This window comes from Acipenser ruthenus, chromosome 36, assembly GCF_902713425.1.
Source record: "Acipenser ruthenus chromosome 36, fAciRut3.2 maternal haplotype, whole genome shotgun sequence".
In the NCBI taxonomy this organism is placed as follows: Eukaryota; Metazoa; Chordata; class Actinopteri; order Acipenseriformes; family Acipenseridae; genus Acipenser; species Acipenser ruthenus.
Window position 1 is genome coordinate 11604305 of NC_081224.1, and position 26329 is coordinate 11630633.

General features: G+C 40.1%; 1 protein-coding gene across 4 annotated transcripts; it reads left to right on the forward strand.

The window, feature by feature from the left end:
* Positions 1-76: 76 nt before the first annotated feature.
* Positions 77-26078, forward strand: LOC117409779 (prostaglandin E2 receptor EP1 subtype-like). 4 transcript variants are annotated; one of them, XM_059008177.1, is made up of 3 exons: positions 77-198; positions 20165-21047; positions 22864-26078. In XM_059008177.1, exons 2-3 carry the CDS (start codon positions 20202-20204, stop codon positions 23128-23130), a joined length of 1113 nt encoding a protein of 370 aa, XP_058864160.1. In that variant the 5' UTR covers positions 77-198; positions 20165-20201; the 3' UTR covers positions 23131-26078. The 4 variants fall into 4 exon arrangements, with proteins under 4 accessions (XP_058864160.1, XP_033871934.1, XP_033871939.1 ...); XM_034016043.3 differs by lacking the exon at positions 77-198 and adding an exon at positions 13264-13458 and having other exon boundaries at positions 22864-26077; XM_034016048.3 differs by lacking the exon at positions 77-198 and adding an exon at positions 14023-14146 and having other exon boundaries at positions 22864-26077.
* Positions 26079-26329: the final 251 nt, after the last annotated feature.

A 26329-nucleotide genomic window follows, 5' to 3' on the forward strand; every position in this document is an offset into this window, starting at 1 on the left:
CACATTCAGGGAGGGATCAGTCAAAGGGACACGACTGCTAGCCTCGGAAATTCATGAGCCAGAATGAGTTCCAGCCTCTTCGATAAGTTACTGTCCTTTCAAAACAGTTCAAATTCCTGTTCCAGATTGTAATGGGAAAAATCAACAGAATTGGATCAACACGGAACAACACGGAAAGATTGGAAATATTATAGAAAGGTAAGGAATGCTAAAACATACAATTAAAACATGAAGTATAGTCCAGGGAAACTGGAATTGCAAGAACTATTCTTGAGATCAGGCATTTCATAATGATCTGGGGGTAATTTAAAATTAATTTATTGTTACTTTTATTGGAGTTTGGTTTTGATGCCTCAAGCATCACTAACATTATTCAAAAGCATGCTTCATATAGAATTAGTTATAAAATTATTATTGCGTTTCTGCCCAGGTATTACGTGGGTTACACAAGAGAACATAAACCTTTTTCATATTATATACATTTTATAACAATCCAGTCAAGTTCATATTCCTGTGCTATGATAGTGAAACACTATTGAAAAGACCCAGATAATCCAGTGGGTTACATTTGTAGCCAGTTACGCACTGGACAAAATAAATAGTTTAAAAGTTCTTTATAATTCAGAAAAATAGACCAGAAACTGAGAAGCAGATTTCCCAAGAAAGACAAGCGACCAAAATATCTACTTTAAAAAGATGTGTTGCAGAGTTTTCCAATCCTAAAAATTCTAAAAAGAATAGCTAAACAGGAATTCAACAACATCAACCCCACAGAGCAACACTACAAATCTACTGAAGCAAGGTAACTAGTATTGTCAGGACTTTACTGGCAAACACCTTCTCTTTGCATCCACTTTGCATCCATTCTTTAATGTGAATGCCATCTTTAAACAATATGTGTCTCGTAATGCCCTTCAAACGAGCACGACTGCACAAGTGGGTCTACAAATATACCCTGTGGTGTACTGTTGTCACAATTCCTACCCTTATGTGCTTCTTTCAAATGAGCCACGTTTGAGATCTGCAGGTATGATTTTTGGAGCTAAACTCTTTTAGTAGCTTGGCTGCATCTGAAGATTAGCTTCACCGGGTCAGGTTGAGTTGGTACCTGAACTGCATTTGTGGGGGTGACTGAATTGGGAACATTTGGTAGAAAATGGGTGTAAAATGCAGCTGTACATTATTAAATCCTGCCTTGAGGAATTCTGGAACTGCTTTACAACCACCTGGAAGCACTGTACCGCTCCTGTGAAACATGCACTGCGAATCAAACATATCTGGGTTTTATCTGCTGTCTCTTCATTAGTGGCCCATGAATCTTAATAAAGCAGTTTTGCTATCTTTCTGTGTAAATTAGATAGAATGAATCTCTGGAGTGTTTTTAAATTGCATCTCGCCAACCTTTATTAAATAATCGACAGCAATTGTTCTGTCCTGGGTAAGGTAACACAAGGACAGCTAGCAATGATTCTGTTTAATGGCAGTGCAGCAGTGACGCTACAATGAGACGAGGCTGCTAGCAATGATTCTGTTTAATGGCAGTGCAGCAGTGACGCTACAATGAGACGAGGCTTCTAGCAATGATTCTGTTTAATGGCAGTGCAGCAGTGACGCTACAATGAGACGAGGCTTCTAGCAATGATTCTGTTTAATGGCAGCGCAGCAGTGACGCTACAATGAGACGAGGCTTCTAGCAATGATTCTGTTTAATGGCAGTGCAGCAGTGACGCTACAATGAGACGAGGCTTCTAGCAATGATTCTGTTTAATGGCAGTGCAGCAGTGACGCTACAATGAGACGAGGCTTCTAGCAATGATTCTGTTTAATGGCAGTGCAGCAGTGACGCTACAATGAGACGAGGCTTCTAGCAATGATTCTGTTTAATGGCAGTGCAGCAGTGACGCTACAATGAGATGAGGCTTCTAGCAATGATTCTGTTTAATGGCAGCGCAGCAGTGACGCTACAATGAGACGAGGCTTCTAGCAATGATTCTGTTTAATGGCAGTGCAGCAGTGACCCTACAATGAGATGAGGCTTCTAGCAATGATTCTGTTTAATGGCAGTGCAGCAGTGACGCTACAATGAGACGAGGCTGCTAGCAATGATTCTGTTTAATGGCAGTGCAGCTGTGACGCTACAATGAGACGAGGCTGCTAGCAATGATTCTTTTTAATGGCAGTGCAGCTGTGACGCTACAATGGTGATGGGTCTGTTTTAAAATATCCGGATCACTACTGTTCAATATATGTATTAAATCAATTGCTGACAATGCTGACTTTTCTTCAGGGCAATACACTAGAATTATAATGGGAACTCAGTAGGATTTTTAATGGGTAAGTAACTGGATTGTAAAGCCTTGGTTATCAATACTCCAAAAGTCTTGTAAGTCAAATACAGTTTAAGTGACGTTGCTTGAGGTTTCTGTGATTACTGGCTGGGAGGAAGCTTTCTGCAGTCTGTACTTCAGCGCTCTGTACAGGACAGGTATCACTTACCCATTCCAGTCCTTCTCAGGGTCTCCTCACATTCCCACAGTGATCATGAGGGCTGGGACTTCGTGTACGTGAGCCCCTGATTAACATTTCATTTGTATTTGATTTGTTCACCTGTGTCAGGGTTTCCATTTTACACTGTGTGCTTTCTGACAAACTTGCCCTCATGCTAAACAGATCATCCTTACAATCAGGCAAAAGTGTCATGAGAAAGCAAACGCGGACGCACCCATCTTCCTGTTGCTGATGAGGCCCTGGATATGATAAAATACTCCTTTCAATTACATAAAGCACTTAATAATTCTTTATTACTTTAAAAAGCAGTGATAAAAAGTAGTAAAGATAATATTTTCTCTTCAGAATACATATGCCAAATTATAAAACATTTGTTTTCAATCTTAATTTAAAAGCAGCAAGAGATGGTGCCTCCCTTACAAATCATTCCACAGCTTTGGTGTTTTAAAGCTGAGCACTCTGCCACCTGCCTTCTTTCTGTGTGTGGGCAGTAAAAGCAATGTCCCTAACCTTTCATCTCCCAGATCTACTAACGCTCCTATTAAGAGAATGCTGCTTATTGCATGTGTTACAACTTGTATTCGCGTGAGCAGATCACTCACTTATCGCTGGACACTCTCAAGAGTAAGTGAATGTCTAGCTCTGTGTAATCTACTACATGGTGTGTGGAATGCTTGAAGCTGCAGGTTACATGTTGTGTGCAGGGTGTCTCTTACTGTTATAAAATACAGGGCAGCACAGTTTTAATCACAATGAGACACCCTACACACATAGCATAGAGATTGCAGAAGAGATCAGAAACCTATGACAGTAGGAGTTTGTTCTCGATCTCCGCAATAATGTTGCCAGGAGGCTCCGCTTTTAATGCAGTAGGTTTGAAAAGACAACAGCAGCACTGTTTTGGATCATACAATGATCCTTAGGATCCACGGCACAACACAATGAAACGAATCCCAAACCCACCAGCTGTTAGTTTAGGTTCTTCGTGCTCCGAAACAACGCTTGCAAATCCAAGCATTTATAACCATTACATTGTAAGAGTGGGAATTTTCAAATGTGTTTCAGATATTTAGAAGGGTTACACTTGCAGTCATGTTTTCTGAAGCAGACAACAGAAAGTAATAATCTGATCGGGCATTGCAGTGTGGCACGGCAGCAGATTAGTAGTTGTGTCTTGTGTTGCTATTTGTGCTCTGTGTATAAAGTTGAATTGCTGCTTCTTTTTTTGGATATTAGAATGGGGTGTACTTTGTAATGCGATATTAACACTGCAGCATTCCTTACCAAATTATCTTCGACAATCCAGCTGCGACACTTGAGTGGCAATGCAAGGATTCTGTATTCATGTATTAATTCAAGTCTAAAAACACAGGCAAGGGGTCTCTTCAGAATAAAGCTTGCACACTCCAGGGGCAATTAATCACCGAAACACCCTGACCTGCCACTGAAAAACATTAGCATGACATGCCTTTCTCTGCAGGGATGGAAACCCAAAATCAACAGATGCATTTGTATAGAGTTTGAACTTTGCAAAGGTCAAAGAGATTGCCCCCAAGCCACAAGTTTAAGTTATTAACTTTGGAACTGTCAGAGCTCATTAACTAATGGATTGTTCTTTTCTGTTTCAGTTATCACACCCCGGTGAGTTTTTGAAAAGTCTTAACAGAGCTCTTAGAATCATGTCTAAACTCCAAGTGCCTTAGGTACACCAGAGTGCATCCATTGAGCTGTCCCCCTGCAACACTCTGCTCCTAGTAAGAAGTGCCCTGCTGGGAAAACAATGGTGGAACTAAAACCTTATAGTCACTGCAACCCCAAACAGTCTGGAAAAGAGCCTGGACCTTCTGTGAAAGACATGATGTGTTCATATTTACAAGAAATTTATATCAATTTAGTTAATAAATACAAAATGGATATATTTTTACATACTGACTTGAAAAGGGGAATTATAAATTACAGAAAACATGTCCAAAGGACTCAAAATTGCATAATAAATATAACCGGTGTGTTTGGGACTGTACGTGTACTGTGCACAAGTGTGTGCTACATAGTGTAGGTGTTCTTGTTTTTTAATGTCCTCCCGCTGACTTCCTGGCAGTCCGTGTGGGTTGCACAGACAAGCAAAATGATGACAGATAGCTTTAAGAACTGACCCAGCAAACTTCAGTGCTCTTTATAGAACAGGACAGGTATCACTTACCCATTCCAGTCCTTCTCAGGGTCTCCTCACATTCCCGCAGTGATCATGAGGGCTGGGACTTCGTGTACGTGAGCCCCTGATTAACATTTCATTTTTATTTGATTTGTTCGCCTGTGTGCTTTCTGACAAATTTGCCCTCATGCTGTAATGTGCATTTAGAAACATATTATAAGTCATGAAATCTAAATTTAAAAAAAGAGACGAAAACCTGATATTAATGCCCTTAATCTTCTTTATATATAACCTGTTGTGGTTTAAGCGTTCACAATGCTTTGTCACTGACATTCTGAGTGTGAGAACTACACTCCCAGTGGAATTGTATGTGTCCCTGCTGCTAATAGTTTTCAATAAGGACATGTAAGCAATAGACATTACCATCCGTTAGCTGACAGTGAGCCGTATAATTACCAAGGTAATAATCAGGGGTTTATTGAGATCAGAAATGCTGGGAATGGTTGAGGAATCACAGTGTGGGGCTGCATATACATGTTGCATTGATTTGCTGGTAAATCCCCACCTTTCTCCAGTAAGGTCCATTATTTCATCATCTTTGCCACAGATAAATAGCAATGAGGGTCCACGGTGGCACACTGCTTTGGTTAGGTGTAGACAGGGGTGGCACTCTGGTTCCTCAGAGCTGCTTTGGTTAGGTGTGGACAGGGGTGGCACTCTGGTTCCTCAGAGCTGCTTTGGTTAGGTGTGGACAGGGGTGGCACTCTGGTTCCTCAGAGCTGCTTTGGTTAGGTGTGGACAGGGTTGGCACTCTGGTTCCTCAGAGCTGCTTTGGTTAGGTGTGGACAGGGGTGGCACTCTGGTTCCTCAGAGCTGCTTTGGTTAGGTGTGGACAGGGGTGGCACTCTGGTTCCTCAGAGCTGCTTTGGTTAGGTGTGGACAGGGGTGGCACTCTGGTTCCTCAGAGCTGCTTTGGTTAGGTGTGGACAGGGGTGGCACTCTGGTTCCTCAGAGCTGCTTTGGTTAGGTGTGGACAGGGGTGGCACTCTGGTTCCTCAGAGCTGCTTTGGTTAGGTGTGGACAGGGGTGGCACTCTGGTTCCTCAGAGCTGCTTTGGTTAGGTGTGGACAGGGGTGGCACTCTGGTTCCTCAGAGCTGCTTTGGTTAGGTGTGGACAGGGGTGGCACTCTGGTTCCTCAGAGCTGCTTTGGTTAGGTGTGGACAGGGGTGGCACTCTGGTTCCTCAGAGCTGCTTTGGTTAGGTGTGGACAGGGGTGGCACTCTGGTTCCTCAGAGCTGCTTTGGTTAGGTGTGGACAGGGGTGGCACTCTGGTTCCTCAGAGCTGCTTTGGTTAGGTGTGGACAGGGGTGGCACTCTTGTTCCTCAGAGCTGCTTTGGTTAGGTGTGGACAGGGGTGGCACTCTGGTTCCTCAGAGCTGCTTTGGTTAGGTGTGGACAGGGGTGGCACTCTGGTTCCTCAGAGCTGCTTTGGTTAGGTGTGGACAGGGGTGGCACTCTGGTTCCTCAGAGCTGCTTTGGTTAGGTGTGGACAGGGGTGGCACTCTGGTTCCTCAGAGCTGCTTTGGTTAGGTGTGGACAGGGGTGGCACTCTGGTTCCTCAGAGCTGCTTTGGTTAGGTGTGGACAGGGGTGGCACTCTGGTTCCTCAGAGCTGCTTTGGTTAGGTGTGGACAGGGGTGGCACTCTGGTTCCTCAGAGCTGCTTTGGTTAGGTGTGGACAGGGGTGGCACTCTGGTTCCTCAGAGCTGCTTTGGTTAGGTGTGGACAGGGGTGGCACTCTGGTTCCTCAGAGCAGGCTGTGTTGACTGCATTCAGCTGCTCTTTTCCTGACATCACGTGCAGCAGCTGTAAGAAGGACTTGCTGCACCCCCAGCTCTACACTGTTGCAGGACTGAGCTACGAGAGGGCAGGCTGAAAGAACAGAATCTGTTTAGCCAGCAAGAGTTTGGTAGGAAATGATTGAAGTCTTTGAAATCTTAAAGGTTTACATGGTTCACCCTAATCACTACTTTAAGATTTTCATTGCTCTCCAAATTGTGCTGCTTCTAAATCTATAGTCAGCCCTGTTCACAATATATCTGCTGATTAGGCTACTCAGAAAACACATTATTTCTGAAAGGCAATGTTAAAAGACCCACCTAGGATAGAGATCTTTAAAGACTCCTAGAAAATATTCTGAATTTAGAATGAGGCTGTGTTTTTATGGCTAAATACAGTTACAAATTAAAATATGAATTACCCTGTATAAGTTATTTGAAACTGAAATGTTAGGATTTGTATAGTTTGGAAGTGATTTCAAGTGAGCAGCCAGACATATTTTGAAGTAAAATGAAAAAATACATCTTTAGTAATTTGTTTTCAGTCGCGACACTGTGTTTTAGAGCAAACATCACTGGGAAACTTGTTTGTTCAAAGAAACTGTCTGAAGGGCCACCAAGCCCAGAGTTTTATAGCTCATCAACACTTGAATTAAGACCCTAGCAGAGTAGATTACTGGAAACAATCTGCACAGGCCAAATACCTTCCAAATGATGTCCGCTCTGTAAACACAGCGATGAACTACTCCTTGTACAGAATGTTAATCCAATGTCAATATCCACAACGCCAAGGCAGCATTAGCACAGATATGCTCGGGATTGAACTGTGGGTCTATGAAGCACAATGAGTTGGGTGGGTTGAACAGGGACACACACACACGCGTCTATTTCGCAGCAAATGTAACAGGTCAGAGCCTGGCTGCAAACTGGAAAATAAGCATCTTAACCACTGTGCACAAGAGGCTTGTACGCAGGTGTAGTTTATAGAGCTTTTAACTTGGTCTCAGCTGCAGGCAGTAACTTGCCTACATTTTAAAGATGTTTTCATCTGGTTATTCTTTGTATATTTTGGCTGTTGTTATCCATATTGATAAAGGGACAGAGAAGGCATTGCTTGTGAGATATCGTACTACGATTTATATATTCAGATACAGTAATTTTCATATTTATTTGAAATGTTTATTATAACTGCTGTGTTGTGTAGAGATACTACAACAGTGGGAGAGTGCCATTTCTCAAACCACCCTTCAGAAACTCGGCTTTGAGGAATTAAATATTGATCTAATCAGACACCACAATAAAGAAGGATGGAGAACACACACATTAAACAGGTGCAGTAAACTAAACGGCAGCATTTCCACTAGGATGGTGTTTGTTTAATTTCACAGTATAGTAAATGGAATAAATAACATGCTGAGTATAGGGGCTGATACTGCTCTCGAGAGATTGGCTAATTGTTTAGTAGTAGTAGTAATTGTGTTGAAGCCTGGACATGTATAAACTTGACACCCCCATCACAAAATCCCCAACCTCTCTCAGGGTGTCCCATCAATGCGTTGAGCTGACCCGCCCTTGTGATGAGCACATTGTAAGCAAGGTGCATAAAACCTGTCCTGTAAATACTGTCTTTTATTTAGAGGTGGGTGTGGCTATATCGAAGCTGTTCATTTATTTAGAGGTGGGTGTGGCTATATCGAAGCTGTTCATTTATTTAGAGGTGGGTGTGGCTATATCGAAGCTGTTCATTTATTTAGAGGTGGGTGTGGCTATATCGAAGCTGTTCATTTATTTAGAGGTGGGTGTGGCTATATCGAAGCTGTTCATTTATTTAGAGGTGGGTGTGGTTATATTGAAACTGTTCATTTATTTAGAGGTGGGTGTGGCTATATCGAAACTGTTCATTTATTTAGAGGTTGGTATTGAAGCTGTTCATTTATTTAGAGGTTGGTATTGAAGCTGTTCATTTATTTAGAGGTTGGTATTGAAGCTGTTCATTTATTTAGAGGTTGGTATTGAAGCTGTTCATTTATTTAGAGGTTGGTATCGAAGCTGTTCATTTATTTAGAGGTTGGTATTGAAGCTGTTCATTTATTTAGAGGTTGGTATCGAAGCTGTTCATTTATTTAGAGGTTGGTATTGAAGCTGTTCATTTATTTAGAGGTTGGTATTGAAGCTGTTCATTTATTTAGAGGTTGGTATTGAAGCTGTTCATTTATTTAGAGGTTGGTATTGAAGCTGTTCATTTATTTAGAGGTTGGTATTGAAGCTGTTCATTTATTTAGAGGTTGGTATTGAAGCTGTTCATTTATTTAGAGGTTGGTATTGAAGCTGTTCATTTATTTAGAGGTTGGTATTGAAGCTGTTCATTTATTTAGAGGTTGGTATTGAAGCTGTTCATTTATTTAGAGGTTGGTATTGAAGCTGTTCATTTATTTAGAGGTTGGTATTGAAGCTGTTCATTTATTTAGAGGTTGGTATCGAAGCTGTTCATTTATTTAGAGGTTGGTATTGAAGATGTTCATTTATTTAGAGGTTGGTATCGAAGCTGTTCATTTATTTAGAGGTGGGTATTGTAGATGTTTATTCATTTAGAAGTTAGTAGGGCTACACAGAATCTGCCACATAAGTTATAAGCTGTGATTTATTTGTATGAACCCAAGCCTTTTTCTTATTGCTTTTGGAACTTGGTGAGATCTTGATCTTTCAAAGTAATATACAAGCTGTGAATGAGCGGAGTGACTGGGTAGGCCTGCTGCTTCCTTATTTCAAATATTATTCTAAGCTGGGCTCCAGACCGCCAGACTAAATTAGCTTCAGGAACTGCTTCAGTTAAACAAACAAGAGACACACCTGTCCTGTAATGGAAGCTCTGTGTGGGCTGAACTTACGGGGTCAAATGCCCACCTGGGACTCAAACAGCTGGAGTGGATTGAGCTGCAAACAGGGGGAAGAAACACAAGTGCTCACTCTCTGACTGCTCAGATCGAGGCTCATCGGTTCAGGAACCTGCCTTCAAATACAGAACTTCGACAAAGCTAATAGAGTCATTCAACACGTATTATAATAACACTACCATTATACTGCCATTCCCTCTTAGGTTCTTTATCCTGCGGGTTTTCAAGAAAAACACATTATAGAAAGCAAGCTGAGCTCTCCAGTGTGGTCACATTAATAATGAACATGCAACAGCTTGGCTGACTCAAGCAGGCAGTTAGGTGCAAGGTGGAGCACTTCTATGAGTTTTGCAACAGTCACCCAAACTAATAGCTTTCTTAGTGACCAGGATAGAAAGCACAGTCACATACTGAACAGACTTGAAGACCAGCATCCCCCTTATATAAGGGTGGTCAGGTTCAATTGGAAATCAATTTACCAATTTAACCTGACCTCATTCTCACAAGTCTTTTCAGTACCAATGCAATCAGGTTAGTCTTAACGTGGTCTATTCATTCTCACGTGGCTGTAGATAGGGGTGGCACTCTGGTTCCTCAGAGCTGCTTTGGTTAGGTGTAGACAGGGGTGGCACTCTGGTTCCTCAGAGCTGCTTTGGTTAGGTGTGGAAAGGGGTGGCACTCTGGTTCCTCAGAGCTGCTTTGGTTAGGTGTGGACAGGGGTGGCACTCTGGTTCCTCAGAGCTGCTTTGGTTAGGTGTAGACAGGGGTGGCACTCTGGTTCCTCAGAGCTGCTTTGGTTAGGTGTGGACAGGGGTGGCACTCTGGTTCCTCAGAGCTGCTTTGGTTAGGTGTGGACAGGGGTGGCACTCTGGTTCCTCAGAGCTGCTTTGGTTAGGTGTGGACAGGGGTGGCACTCTGGTTCCTCAGAGCTGCTTTGGTTAGGTGTGGACAGGGGTGGCACTCTGGTTCCTCAGAGCTGCTTTGGTTAGGTGTGGACAGGGGTGGCACTCTGGTTCCTCAGAGCTGCTTTGGTTAGGTGTGGACAGGGGTGGCACTCTGGTTCCTCAGAGCTGCTTTGGTTAGGTGTGGACAGGGGTGGCACTCTGGTTCCTCAGAGCTGCTTTGGTTAGGTGTGGACAGGGGTGGCACTCTGGTTCCTCAGAGCTGCTTTAGTTAGGTGTGGACAGGGGTGGCACTCTGGTTCCTAAGAGCTGCTTTGGTTAGGTGTGGACAGGGGTGGCACTCTGGTTCCTCAGAGCAGGCTGTGTTGACTGCATTCAGCTGCTCTTTTCCTGACATCACGTGCAGCAGCTGTAAGAAGGACTTGCTGCACCCCCAGCTCTACACTATTGCAGGACTGAGCTACGAGAGGGCAGGCTGAAAGAACAGAATCTGTTTAGCCAGCAAGAGTTTGGTAGGAAATGATTGAAGTCTTTGAAATCTTAAAGGTTTACATGGTTCACCCTAATCACTACTTTAAGCTTTTCATTGCTCTCCAAATTGTGCTGCTTCTAAATCTATAGTCAGCCCTGTTCACAATATATCTGCTGATTGGGCTACTCAGAAAACACATTATTTCTGAAAGGCAATGTTAAAAGACCCACCTAGGATAGAGATCTTTAAAGACTCCTAGAAAATATTCTGAATTTAGAATGAGGCCATGTTTTTATGGCTAAATACAGTTACAAATTAAAATATGAATTACCCTGTATAAGTTATTTGAAACTGAAATGTTGTACAGTCAGCACCGCTTCATCGGGACGCCTCGGGAGATGTAAAAATATCCAGAATAAGGTTGTTTGACCAAAATCCATATACACAACACATCAACATGCACAACACTCCACTCTCAGCTCTCCAGCGCTGTCATTACCAGCACCTTAATAATAATGAGCACAAGTCTACACACTCCATTCACTGCACCTTAATAATAATGAGCACTAGTATACACACTCCATTCTCTCCAGTGCTGTACTTTAGTTGGCACAGATCTAACCCCTGGTTCTCTCCAGCGCTCATGTTGGTTGTGCAGCTGGTTTTCAGTCAGCAGCCTCTAGCACAGCTCATAGTCCACATGCGTTTGCAGACAGTGCTGCCATTGTTTGATGAGCTTCCCTTTTACAGTCCTAAGCCATGCAATGTTTCAGAATAGTTCTCCTGGACGCTGTGGTACTTTTGCTGGAGATCGTCCTCAAAGGGTTTTCGCACTGAAGAAAAGTCAAAACAGGTCTTGGTTTCGTCTTGTTTTTAAATGTATATAATTTAATTCAGTACGAGGATGAACATGTGTTTTTCATGTTTGAATATGTACTTTAATTTTGAATTACCTTAAAAGTTAGATTTGCACAGTAACTTTGCAGTTAATATTTACTATGCTTTTACTATATTAAATTTCCCAAAAGAAATGCCTTGATAGTAAAAAAAATTAACTTTTCCAAATGAATTACCTTCCAAAAGAGTACAATCTGTCCAGTAGAGCTGTTATTGATTATAGCAACGCTCTGTCCAGTAGAGCTGTTATTGATTATAGCAACGCTCTGTCCAGTAGAGCTGTTATTGATTATAGCAACGCTCTGTCCAGTAGAGCTGTTATTGATTATAGCAACGCTCTGTCCAGTAGAGCTGTTAATGATTATAGCAACGCTCTGTCCAGTAGAGATGTTATTGATTATAGCAACACAAAAGGAACATGGGCATGTTTTCCTCTGAATTCATTTCAAACAGTGTTTGAATATTTTAACATTATTTCTGTAATTGTCTCTCTGCAGAGACAACTCCATGCTCATCACATTTATTGTTAGCTCTAAAAATATAATTGACCTTAAATGCATATTAATGCAAAATCTGTCCCACAAATGCCCACTTGTTTGTATCACTCTGTATAAAATGTTTAATGTTTTTGAAAGTAATCCTGTTATAGTATTTTTGTATGCTCTGTATTACAGTGATTTTGTCCTGACATTGTGGCAGAAGTACTTCAGTAATCTAACCCTCCAATCCTCAATGCAGGCTGTTCAATGGAGGTCTCTTCAGTAATCTAACCCTCCAATCCTCAATGCAGGCTGTTCAATGGAGGTCTCTTCAGTAATCTAACCCTCCAATCCTCAATGCAGGCTGTTCAATGGAGGTCTCTTCAGTAATCTAACCCAATCCTCAATGCAGGCTGTTCAATGGAGGTCTCTTCAGTAATCTAACCCTCCAATCCTCAATGCAGGCTGTCCAATGGAGGTCTCTTCAGTAATCTAACCCTCCAATCCTCAATGCAGGCTGTTCAATGGAGGTCTCTCGTAAGCCCTACACTGCTTACTGGGCCAAAATTGACTGAAGCAAGCCGTCAAAATCCAGCAAGCCTGTTGCTGTGTTTAAACAGGACACATTTTGAAAGGACACAAACATGCTGAAGCTGGATATTTTGCAGTCTGGTTAAGCCTTGTGTATATTTTATTTCCTGTCCCCCTTTTAAAGATGTCTTTATTACTTCCTTTTTTACGTTCATAATATATGTTTAACCAAAGCGGTTGCTATAATGTTACAAAAACAATAAATCACAAGCAAGCTGCACAGAAATCAACATTGCAGAGTTAATTTAATTCTGGTTTTGAACTTTTTATACTCCATTCAGAAAGAAAGAAAACGTGGTGCTTAGTAAACTCGCCGTCCTCTGTGTGTTGTAGCTCAACATGATTATGTTTTTAAATGTTGGCACAAGCGTTGCAGGTCATCTCTGGTCTGGTTGTTTGGTATAATGTGCTTCTATCTGCAGCTCAAACTAAATACTTGACCAACAAACCCGCTCTGCTAATACTGAGCGACGCTGCTCCAGTACAAACGGGACGGATGGGAAGTGGGCTGTAGTAATATTCGGAATGGTCTCACAGCGCCCCTTACGGGCATATAAAACATGCTGAGCTATACTGAGCACCAGAATGACTTTGAGTCAGAAAGTGAAATTGATAGTAGCATTAAACTGTGTTTAAAAGTGAAACGAGGTTGAAACGCTAGTTATGGGGACTTCACAGAAGAGGAGGCATCGATCCTCACCGGAGATCAAATAGAAGATATAGAGGTAATTTTAAATGAAGGACATGTGTCCTGGAACACTCTGGAAATGCAATATAAACTCGTGTGACGGTTTTGAATCCTGCTAAAACTGTATATTGTGCACACGGACGAAATGAGAACCACAGCCATACTAACTAACGGACGCTGCACTCGCAGGACCAGTTACAGAAGAAACACTAGTGGCATTGGATTCTATTTAGAAGGTTTTAGTTGAGAATATATATATATATATATATATATATATATATATATATATATATATATATATATATATATATATATATATATATATATATACAATTAAAATACATAAATACAATTAAACTAAAAGTTACATGGTGCACAGCTTTTTTATTTATTTATTTTGATCCCCACTTCTGTTGGCGACTGCGATTTTTCTAACCCGATGAATTCTATGTGTGAATATAAAGGTGTGCTTGTCAGGCAGGCTGCGACGCTGGCGCCGGCTTTGCTGCAGTTGCCTGCGTTTTGATTTGAAGGGTGTGGAGGAGGCAATGAGAGGGGCGGACAGCACAAGCTTTCTCTGTTCAAGTTAGCAAAACGAAAACCAGGGAACTACAAACATATATATATATTAGTGCCACGGCTCATAGAGGCAGTGTGACGCACACTGTGTTAGGATGAAGGCGTCAGCATTATCCATTTAAAAGTTAATTTGCCTGCTTCCAAAGGTGAGGTTATTAAAAAAAAAAAAAAAAAAAAAAAAAATCGGGATTATTATTTAGCTGTGGACTTTCACGGACAATTATTTTCTGCTACTTTATTAAAAACTACTTTTCACATCGGAGAGAATACACGAAAATTATGTTCATATTGTCAGGTATTTTATAAGGGTCGGTTTGAAAGCACATTAAACCTCTGCAAAATGATTTTAATAGTGATAGTAAAATATTTATAAGGTTAAATAAAATAAAATGAAGGGTATTTTTCCCCCCCAGAGAAGCCGAGTGAGAAGAGCGTTAAGGCAAGATACTTGGAAGGAAAAAAATAAAAAAAAAAACGCCAGTGGAATATATAAATGCGCGTTTCATGTTGTGTGATTAACTGTATCAAATATAGAAAGCTGTTCGATAAAGACACGAGGAAGCGGGTTCTTCCGAAGCGGTGTGATGATAATGACCTGCGCTTGAACGATACTGAGATGTTTCTAGGAAAAGGAGGGTATGCCGATGTCGGCGATGTGGCGAGTGTTTCAATCACTCTCGACTCTTGTTCTGCGCGCCTTGACAGAACCGCGTTGTTACTTTCCAGTTCCTCGCGTGTCTAACAAAGGTGTTCCCGACCAGGTGTTTGCCTCGAGAACAGCAAAACCAAGAGGTTTACTCAGATCTGAAGCTTGAACAGAGAGCATCAAACACGCAGACTAGGCTTTGACTCGTTTGTTTTGGAAACACGATATTGACAGCCATCAATTCTGTCGCTTCATCCTTTATTTGACATGTTCTTATTATTGTACGGAACGAGCAGTTGCTGTTTTGCCTTGGATAATACTGCTCGCCTGGGCTTATTACATTAAAACAAGAAAGGTAAGTCCCGCTTTCATTTTTCAGATACAGGCTGCTCAGAGAAAGGTGTGTTCAGCATTGCACTGCCTGTAAACCAAATGTTTAGGAATCAAACATAAATCGTAAGCAACACATTTAAAACTCGTGTTAGTATTGATATACTGTATACTGTAATGTTTAAACTTTGCGCTGCCACGATATTGTACTGTGTTCTCAAACGGTATGATGAGTTAAATACTGCTGAATAATATCTATAAACTGTACTGTATTCTAAAACAGTATGATGAGTTAAATACTGCTGAATAATATCTATAAATTGTACTGTATTCTAAAACAGTATGATGTAAGGAACGCAAGGCACGCTTAAACAATATTTGCGATTCTCAAAACACTCCTTTCCACATTCCGACTATCTAAGGAATAAAATACCACTGTTTTTCACAATTCCGACAATTGACAAAATTCTGACTCTTTGGCTTGTTATGTCCTCATTAACTATCATGTAGGAGTTCAAAGTGATACGCAAGTTTTCGTAATGTTTAAGGAGACTTTTTGTTTTAAAAATGTACCGACAGGTTTGGTCTGCCCTGAAAAGCGCATCACCCCAGCGTTCTCCATAGGAACTGGGATTCTGTCCCCTGCATCTTGTAAAGCATTTTGTGACGTCGTGCCCTCGTGTTGTAGCAGGTATATGGGTAATGCTACCACTGATGATTATTACTGTTTTATGTGCACGTATTTACTGCATTTACTTGTTTGAATGACTCGCAAAGCCAAGCATTTCTGATGTATGAAGATAATAATGATTTAACGCATTTATCGCAGATGGATGTGTAAATCAGCAACTTGTTCATTCTATATAGACTCAATATCAAGCTTTTATAAATAATGCATTCACTTAAAAATCGCCCTTAGATTAAACATTTTGCTGTCCATGCGTGCCGCAGAAAGTGACCACTGCTCAGCCTTCATTATTCTACCACCAGCGGACGTAAATATAAAAATCTCATACCAGACAAATACACGTATAGCAATCGTATAGCAATCGTATATATATATATATATATATATATATATATATATATATATATATATATATATATATACACACACACACACACACACACACACACACACACACACACACACACACACACACATATATATATATATATATATATATATATATATATATATATATATATATATATATAATGTTATAGCATAACATATATTTAAAACAAAGGTGATGTGTGTTTTATTCATTAATATTGATGTGTGTTTTATTAGTTAATATATTTTATTTCCAGGATGTTTTGTATTTTTTCATTCTATCAACCTTCATTCGTGTGCATTGTAGTAGTTCAACCTCTTCTAATACATAAATGTTTGTATAACAATACGGATCATCGACGTACGTACCTCTTATTAAACTTAAGATTTTAAAAAAAAACTCTACTGGCTTTAACCATTGCACTGGCGGAGATGGGGGGAAAGTGCGCAATGAATAACACGGAATGACAGGAATTAGCAGTTCCAGTGTTTAGAAGCCAGTTTACAATTTAGTTTTTTAAATAAATGGTACCCCAAACCACGAAGAGCTCGTTTTCAGCCGGTTCCTGTAAAAACAAGACATACCCCAGTAATAAAGCACTCTTTGGAAACAGTTGAATCCGAGTTCATCGCGTTTGCTGATCTGTTTTTGTCTTGTTTTCCTGGGAGGAAGGCGATCGACCTGTTAATATACATTTTGTTTTTACTGATTGAATCCTGAATTGACTGATTGTACCAAAGGATATAATGAGGAATGTGTACTCACCGAATTCCCTTATTTTAGGGGATTTTGTTTAATTATCGCTTCGATTTTCCGACAAAGTGCAAAAAAAAAAAAAAAAGAATGTTCAGAAAATTGTTTACCACAACGCTGAAATACCGACACCTTTGAGTATAGAGCCCACTGTACTGTATTCTCAAACAGTAGCCCAATAATGTGTGGTGAATAATATCGATATACTGTACTGTATTCACAATGATGTGTTTAAATACTGCAGAATAATATCGATATACAGTGCTATATTCTCAAACAGTAATGATGTGTTTAAATACTGCTCAATAATATCGATATACAGTACTATATTCTCAAACAGTAATGATGTGTTTAAATACTGCTCAATAATATCGATATACAGTACTATATTCTCAAACAGTAATGATGTGTTTAAATACTGCTCAATAATATCGATATACAGTGCTATATTCTCAAACAGTAATGATGTGTTTAAATACTGCTCAATAATATCGATATACAGTACTATATTCTCAAACAGTAATGATGTGTTTAAATACTGCTCAATAATATCGATATACAGTGCTATATTCTCAAACAGTAATGATGTGTTTAAATACTGCTCAATAATATCGATATACAGTACTATATTCTCAAACAGTAATGATGTGTTTAAATACTGCTCAATAATATCGATATACAGTGCTATATTCTCAAACAGTAATGATGTGTTTAAATACTGCTCAATAATATCGATATACGGTGCTATATTCTCAAACAGTAATGATGTGTTTAAATACTGCTGAATAATATCGATATACTGTACTATATTCTCAAACAGTAATGATGTGTTTAAATACTGCTCAATAATATCGATATACGGTACTATATTCTCAAACAGTAATGATGTGTTTAAATACTGCTCAATAATATCGATATACAGTGCTATATTCTCAAACAGTAATGATGTGTTTAAATACTGCTCAATAATATCGATATACAGTGCTATATTCTCAAACAGTAATGATGTGTTTAAATACTGCTCAATAATATCGATATACAGTGCTATATTCTCAAACAGTAATGATGTGTTTAAATACTGCTCAATAATATCGATATACGGTACTATATTCTCAAACAGTAATGATGTGTTTAAATACTGCTCAATAATATCGATGTTTAATTATATTTTACACTGTTTATGACATTCAGTGAATTTTCACTTTTGGGTGGTTTTAATGTAACACGGTTGGAACGGTAGGTATACAGCAAAACAAATCACTGGTATTTTATTATTGTAAGCTACTTAACTGTGTATTAGTTAACGCGGCTGTGGTTGTAATACCTGTAAATTTGACAAATTTGAATTTCTGTTTAAATCGTTCGTTTTTATAACGTTCTATTGGCCCTGCTGTCCCTTGTATTGAAACAGGCAAGTGGGGCTTACATCCTGGTATCTGGCAGACCATCACGCGTTCTTAAGCCTGGTCACACCTGGAATAATGATAACGATTTTTAAAAATCGTTCCAGTTCAAATGAATGGAGGTGGTCACACCACACAACAATAACGATCATTGTAAATGATAACGATAGCTATCGTTTCCATCGCTTTCAGAGTGATTTTCCCCTGCTACAACGATAACGATAAATGATCCTGGCCAATCAGGGCTGTATTAAATGTGACATCATCACCTGACTAGTGTTATTTTATATATTATCTTAAACACGATACACAGTAAATACAGGAATTGCAATGATTTACTACAGAGAGGACTGTCCTCCACTGTTCCACCGCAGAACATCACGTCAGAAAACTGGTTCATATACATCAAGGAATCTTTTTTTTAAAATTATGTGTTATAAATGATTTGATAAACAGTTATTAATGTATAATTATAGCACAAGCACGATGTATAATCCTATATGCTCCAGAAAGACATGCATATTGCAGTTGCTTTTTTGTTGTTAATAATATTAATAATACTACTACTACTACTACTACTACTACTAATAATAATAATAATAATAATAATAATAATAATAATAATAATAATAATAATAATAATAATAATTAGTATACATATATACCTAATGTATGGAGTATCGTCTCTCGTCATATTCAGTAAGGTGTAATCAGCGATACATTACATGTTCTTATTGTGTTTTACTTTAATGGGAAGTGTTTGCACCCAAGGCGACCGTGCATACTTCCTTGAGGCAATACCCACGGCGTGATTTTCAGCACCAGCGAGCGCGTGGCATCCCCCTAACTCCTCCCTACTTTGTAGCATTCTGTGTCCCCACACTCGTCTTCTCGGTCTCCTGCACCTTCTGTTGATCAAATACAACAGGAGTATTTCTTCATGTTCCTCATCACTGTCCCTCATCTTGCTGGAAATAAAAGTGGACGTATAATAAAAAGTTGATTGGCATTTGCTGTACAATATATCAGAGCCCTTTTTCGTTCTGGTGTGACCGCTCCATAAACGACTTATGGTTATCGTTATCGTTCCAGGTGTGACCGGGGCTTTATTCATGAGTAAGATTTTAATGAGCAGCCCGCCTCCAGGTACAGTCCTGTGCAGTGATAACCCCAATATTATATACAAGGTAAACTATTGGGGTGGAGATTTTTGCTCTTGGTTTCTGCAATGATGACGGTCAAGATCACCGACACCGCTGTACTTGTTGGAGGGATGCTCTTGGGGTTAATGTTTGGGGGTGTAAATGCAGTTTTCAAGCTGAAATCAAGCTGCTCAGGAAGCTAAACAGAAATTCACAATGTCTCCCCCCTCTACGTGGTCTTCAATAAGACTTTACTGGAAACATTAATTGATATTTTCAAGATGGTTAAAAGTTTGCAACATATTAATTTTAAGGGCACTACAAATTTAAAATGTGTATTTTACTGTTAGACCGACATAAAATCCAGCAGCTCGAATCAATTAAAGGTCTTTTGCTTAACCTCAAACATTAAGAACTAATGTACTTAAAGGGATCAAATGCAAAACTCTAATGAAAACAGATGAATAATTCAAGCAGCCATTATTATATCCAGATTTTAATTGCAGTTTGACTCCACATCAGCAAGGTGATTTAGAAAAAAAAATTAAAGTAGCTTTTCGATTTTTTAATAATGCATATTGTGGGCTTGTTGGAAATATTTCAAGTTTTCATTGACAGTCAGCAGACTCTTTGAAGTCAAATAAATTACCAGAGGTACAATCAGCAACTCGTTTTGTAATCACAGTCCCCCTGCCTACCCAAAGTGCTCATAAGAAGGCACTCTTATACCATCTGATAGACAGGGTCAGTTGTTCATATAAACACATTGTTCATCATCAGCAGGTTTGCGTGCTGTGTACATGTCCAACCCTTCATCTCTCTCTCTTTACAGACACTCTCATGGGCACCCTGGCGCTGTGAGCATCACCATGTTAGCCATCCAGAACATGTCCCAGCTGCTCCCTCCCTTGAACTCCAATGGGACGGTAGGCCAGGGGAACGGGACCCAGGATGAAGTTGCGGCGGTGCCAGACCCCCCACCGGTCAACTTTTCTGTCTCTGCCATCATCCCCGGCCTGTCTATGACACTGGGCGCCATCTCCAACATCATCGCCTTGGTCATCCTGGCTAAATCTTACGCCCGCTTCCGACGGCGCTCCAAAGCCACCTTCCTTCTGTTTGCCAGCTGCTTGGTGGTGACGGACTTCGCAGGACATGTGATACCGGGAGCATTTGTTCTCCGGTTGTACGCTGTACACAAAAAATGGAGCGATATTGACCCCACGGGAGCGTTGTGTCAGCTCTTTGGGGCAAGCATGGTCTTTTTTGGGCTGTGTCCACTCTTTCTTGGCTGTGTGATGGCTATTGAGCGCTGTGTGGGAGTCACCCGCCCGCTCCTGCATGCTTCTCTGGTGACCTCGACCCGTACTAAGCTGACACTCTCAGGGATCTGGCTCTCTGCTCTCTGCATCTCCCTGCTGCCCAGCCTGAATGTGGGCAACTACTCCATACAGTTCCCCAATACCTGGTGCTTTATCAGGGTGCATGGCCCCAACCAGAGCTCAGACCTGGCCTTTGGACTCCTCTTCTCCCTGCTCGGCCTGGCCTCCTTGGGAGTGTCCCTGGTTTGCAACACCATCAGCGGGCTCAGCCTGGTCCGCGCACGCTGCCGCAAGCGCACCTGCAACCGGAGAGCCAAGTCCCACGACATTGAGATGGTGGTGCAGCTGCTTGGGATCATGGTGGTGTCCTGCATCTGCTGGAGCCCCATTCTGGTGAGTCTTAGTCTGGTACTGTAGGGTGGAGATGCAACAGTCGACTCTTGATCGATGTGGCTTTTATTTTGTGAGCCTCGATTCTTTAATCAGGTGCTTTACTTGTGTGGTGACTAAAGTTCTTTCTCTTTGTATTTGTTTTGTAACAATAGATGGCACAATCTAATGAATGTATTATTGATGTTTAATATTCAGGTTTAATATTAACATGCTTGTTTTCAGTTTTGTTTTGTATTTTTGTGGCTTCTTGCTTCTGACTACTATAGGATTATTGAGGCTTTTTACCTGGTATCTTAAATTGAAGTGAAGTCACCTTAATAATAATGAGCACTAGTCTAAACGATTATACTTGCTAAACAACAATATAAGCACTAAGAAGCTTAATGAAAACTCCCATCGTTTTAAAAGCCCAAAACTGTAACATAAACATTGACTTCAGCTGCTCAGCTCAAACAGAAGGGCTGATTGCAGGAGGCAGGAAGCAAAGTGGTGTCTCTGGAGGGCTAGATTACCAAAAGCATTTCGAAATCTCAAACTGGAGGCGGACTGTTGTAATCAATCATCATCTGTTTCTTCACAACAAGCCACATCGTGTTTAGCAACACAGGAATGACCAGAGGGCTTCAACACTGGAATGAGAAAGTGACCAGAGGGCTTCAACACTGGAATGAGAAAGTGACCAGATGAATTCAACACTAATGAGAAAGTGACCAGAGGAATTCAACACTGGAATGAGAAAGTGACCAGATGAATTCAACACTGGAATGAGAAAGTGACCAGAGGGCTTCAACACTGGAATGAGAAAGTGACCAGATGAATTCAACACTAATGAGAAAGTGACCAGAGGAATTCAACACTGGAATGAGAAAGTGACCAGAGAGCTTCAACACTGGAATTAGAAAGTGACCAGAGGGCTTCAACACTGGAATGAGAAAGTGACCAGATGAATTCAACACTAATGAGAAAGTGACCAGAGGAGTTCAACACTGGAATGAGAAAGTGACCAGATGAATTCAACACTAATGAGAAAGTGATCAGAGGAATTCAACACTGGAATGAGAAAGTGACCAGAGGGCTTCGTAGCTCAGCTGTTTTGCCTTATCAGCGTCCAGATTAGAGATACATCACAGAGACTGCGCTTATTAAAGAGACATATCACAGAGACCGCTGTACACTTTGAAAAACTGCATTTTAAAATTCTCTGTTTCAGTCTTAAAAAATGATATTGCAGTATTCATATTGCATCCATTACTATAAAAACTGTGTTGCAACATTTAAAAACTGCATATTTAAAATTTAATCACATAAGAGGCAGCAGCGTGGAGTAGTGGTTAGGGCCCTGGACTCTTGACCGGAGGGTCGTGGGTTCAATCCCAGGTGCGGGACACTGCTGCTGTACCCTTGAGCAAGGTACTTTACCTAGATTGCTCCAGTAAAAACCCAACTGTATAAATGGGTAATTGTATGTAAAAAAATGTGATATCTGTATAATATGAAATAATGTTTAATGTCATATCTTGTAACAATTGTAACTTGCCTTGGATAAGGGCATCTGCTAAGAAATAAATAATAATAAGATTAAAATGTTCTTCTACCTGAATTTGGTATAATTAGACATTTTCTCCATCCAAAGTATTATGTACTATAGTATTATATAGAAGGAATTTTGTCCAATGTCAAACACATTTGTATATACTGTATTGTTTTTTGAGTTTTGCATCTTCAAAAAAGGCAGGGTTTTCTCCTGGTTAAAAAATCAAATCAGTATTGACTTATAAGTACTGTTTTATTAACTCTGTGTTCCCTCCTGTTTCAGATCTTCGTGGCTCTGTCAGTCAGCCAGTCGCTCAGCAGCTCACAGTATGACGTGCGACACTACGAGTGGCTCATGTTCCTGGGGGTGCGGCTGGCTTCCTGGAACCAGATCCTGGACCCCTGGGTCTATATCCTGCTGCGGAGGGCCGTCCTGAGGAAGATCTATCAGATTGTGATGAGGCAGGGAGACCTCAAGGGCAGCAAGCTGGGACGATGGGAGGCCAGCTCCTTCCAGAGCTGTGAAGGGACAGTCATGAAGCGGCTCTGACCCACCTGCGCACACCCATCTTCAGCTGTGCTTCATGAACCCTCCCTGGGAGAGGCAGCAATAGGGTCTTCTGCAACTCCGTTGGCTCAAACAAGGACCATGGATTTTGCTTTTTCCACATTGTATGTGGAGTACATGAAATGTGCCTCAAATGTTTCTGCTGGAAGCTTGTTAGACTGGGATAAGCATTCCAGTGTAACCAACATCACATTGATCTAATCCAATAGGACAGCCGGCGGAGAAGGTTATGAAACTACATCCTGCTGTCGGCCATGTTGGCTCAATCTGCTGTCTAGTTTGACACAATGCTGATTCTGTGTTTGGCAGCAGTTTGAAAATCACCTCCTACTCTCAGGAATCTGCTGGGAGAAGGTGAGACATAAGAACATAAGATCAGTTAGGAAGGAGAGCAGCCCATCTGGTCCATCTTACTTGTTTGGTTCCTAGTAAGCGATTGATTTCAGAACAGCTTGGAAAACCATCGCACAAAATGTGGAGTTCGAAATAGTGACTGGGGTTGACTGCACAGAGTAGTGCTCTTCAGAAGAGGCAATGGAGTTCTGTGCATCCTTTAACACGAACATTTCTGAATGAGAGGAGGCCAATCAGCCCATCAGTGCTGGTAGCTGATTGTATTGCTGGATAAACCTTACCAACAAACTCAGTGGCACTTCAGTAATCCAATGGTAGCAAAAGGGCAGCTACAAGGATGAGGCTGTCATTGGCAGAATGGTAGCACATAGCTTGACATTCACTGGTATCACAATTAACCATTACACACTGCCAGTTAGAGCTGGGACAGACATCGCTTTCATGTTCAGATATTCTTTCTTTAAACAGTTATTGCAATATTTTTGAATTAGGTAGAAAAATAACCGTGGCACTCTTATTAAATGACCTGTTAAAGGATGGAAAGAAACGCTGGTATGTGCGTGGAATGTGTGTAATTGATTTCAGACATTGATTATGTGTTTCCTGTGCATGGTATCTGTAATATAGTAATATATAAACTGTGACATGAATGAATAGGAACATGGTTATTTTTGCCAGTATACATTTCAAGCAATGTGATATCATTTTGTAGTTTCTTTGATTACATGATGTTAAAGAAAAGATCTAAATTATGTTCATCTTATTTTTTTTAATTATGTCACAATCCTAAAACTTTAGGTGATGCAAAGCCTTTGGCCAGAGCTGTAATACAATGTATTTAAGTCTGTTTGTCCTTCTTTGCACTGTGACACAATACACTCCTGTGCAATGTTTGGTCTTTGTTACTTCCTTTGTCTTAGAACATCAGAACATTTTGAGCAACATTCAGTAACTTCTTCAAACCCTCCTTCAATCAGGAGGAAATCTGTGCAGCACCTTGCAGAGCCCCACAGAGAGGAGAAGCACAGGCATGTGAAGACAACTGGATTTCATCCCTAATGAAACTGAACTGCAATTGTAGCTGTAAATTAAAATGGCAGATTACCCACATGTTGTTTTGGCAGTGTACATGTAAATAATGCACCTTACAAATGTTTTTTAAGTAAACCTATAAATTCCCTGAATCAGCTGAAATAATGTACCGAAATATCTCCAAAGATTCCACTTTCCACTGTCTATCTACACTGCAATACAGATTCCACTTTCCACTGTGAGCTATCGAGCCATTAGCAAGTTATTACCTGAGTAACACAGAGCATCATTAAACAAGAAACACAAAGAACAAAAAGATTGCTTGCAGAAAATGCCTTTGGTGCTGTGGACCGGGGGAAGATTAATGCTAGCGTGTGATGGCTATATAAGGTATTTTACTTCATCACTGCTATTAGTTTAATAGAAGAAAAATATCACATTGATAAAAACATATGTTTTTCCTTCAGCAAAAGAGGCAGATGTCAGGGTGCCAATGACTGGGGGGCTGGGGGTGGGGTTGATTCCTTTAAGTTTCTCCAGATAGTTTTATTTCCACGTTTCCTTTTTAACATGTTTTAAGCCGAACAGAACAGAAAGGAACCCTTTAAAAATGTGTTCATTGTATGATGACATTTTTTGCCTTCTATGTGCTTTTTTTCAGCACTTCAGTACCAATCAATGATGATGAGAAAGCGTCTCCTGCTTTTGCTTATATTAAGGAAGATTACATAGTATTCATTTCGTCAGTAAAGAAGTGATAACATTTCATTTGATCAGAAAAGGAATACGATGTAATCTTATTACACCTGGATCAAAAAAACTCCAGCCAAGATCAGCAAAGAAATTAGCCTTCGTAAAATACTTAGTTAATTTAGATTGTCAGAAGGCGCTTTCTCAAGATCATTAATTGGTACCGAAAAATGGAATAGGCAGGAAATGTCATCATGCAATTAACAAGTTTTTAACAGGTTCCTTTCTGTTTGAAGGGATGCCCATCACCTTACAGCATGGTAAAGGGGGGATCTGGAAATACAACCATTCAGAGAAACTGAAAGGGTTTGCCTACATGGATTACTATTCACCAGACTTAATCAGAATAACGACTTCAGAAGGAAATTCCTGTTTCTGCAATCAGAGCAGCTTCTAAACAAAACTCACAAAAGCTGATTCGTGACTTAATTTATTGGACACAGTCAAAAAATAAGATATTTAACACATTTCATCACCTTTAATAGTTTAATAGTAGAAAGTGGCTGAAAAAAATCCTAGTATTTTTAATCACGGCAAACGATCCAAGCAGAAACTGCAATAAAAGAAATATATACAGAACAAATACTATGTCATATTAAATGGTAAGAAATTAAATATTTTGATACAGGAAGGGCCTGGTTTGCAGATTGGACACTGGAGGATAGCATAGAGATAGAGAAAGAGAAAGAGAAAGAGAAAGAAAAAGAGTGAGATGAAAAGTGGAAATCAAAGATATTATTGGATTACTACTGCATAATGTAATAACTGTACTTGTGTAGAAATGAAATTACAAAGACAATAAATTCATTTATTCACAAAAAAGTTTTTTTAAAAGTAAAAGATTCCACTCTGAATATCAGCATGAGTCTCTGCATTCACTTTCAGTATGATATTAATAATAATAATAATAATAATAATAATAATAATAATAATAATAATAATAATAATAATAATATTAGATCAAACATTGCCAAAGTGAAAATAAAAACCCCAGAGCTTCCCCGTAGCTTGGAAGTTGTTCACAAAATTTCCATACTGTGCCAGT

Bases quoted from the DNA above. Each gene is read 5' to 3' on its own strand.
- LOC117409779 (XM_059008177.1), top strand. From the start codon at position 20,202: ATGTTAGCCATCCAGAACATGTCCCAGCTGCTCCCTCCCTTGAACTCC. The intron at 21,048-22,863 runs GTGAGTCTTAGT...CTCCTGTTTCAG, and splicing joins TCTGCTGGAGCCCCATTCTG to ATCTTCGTGGCTCTGTCAGT.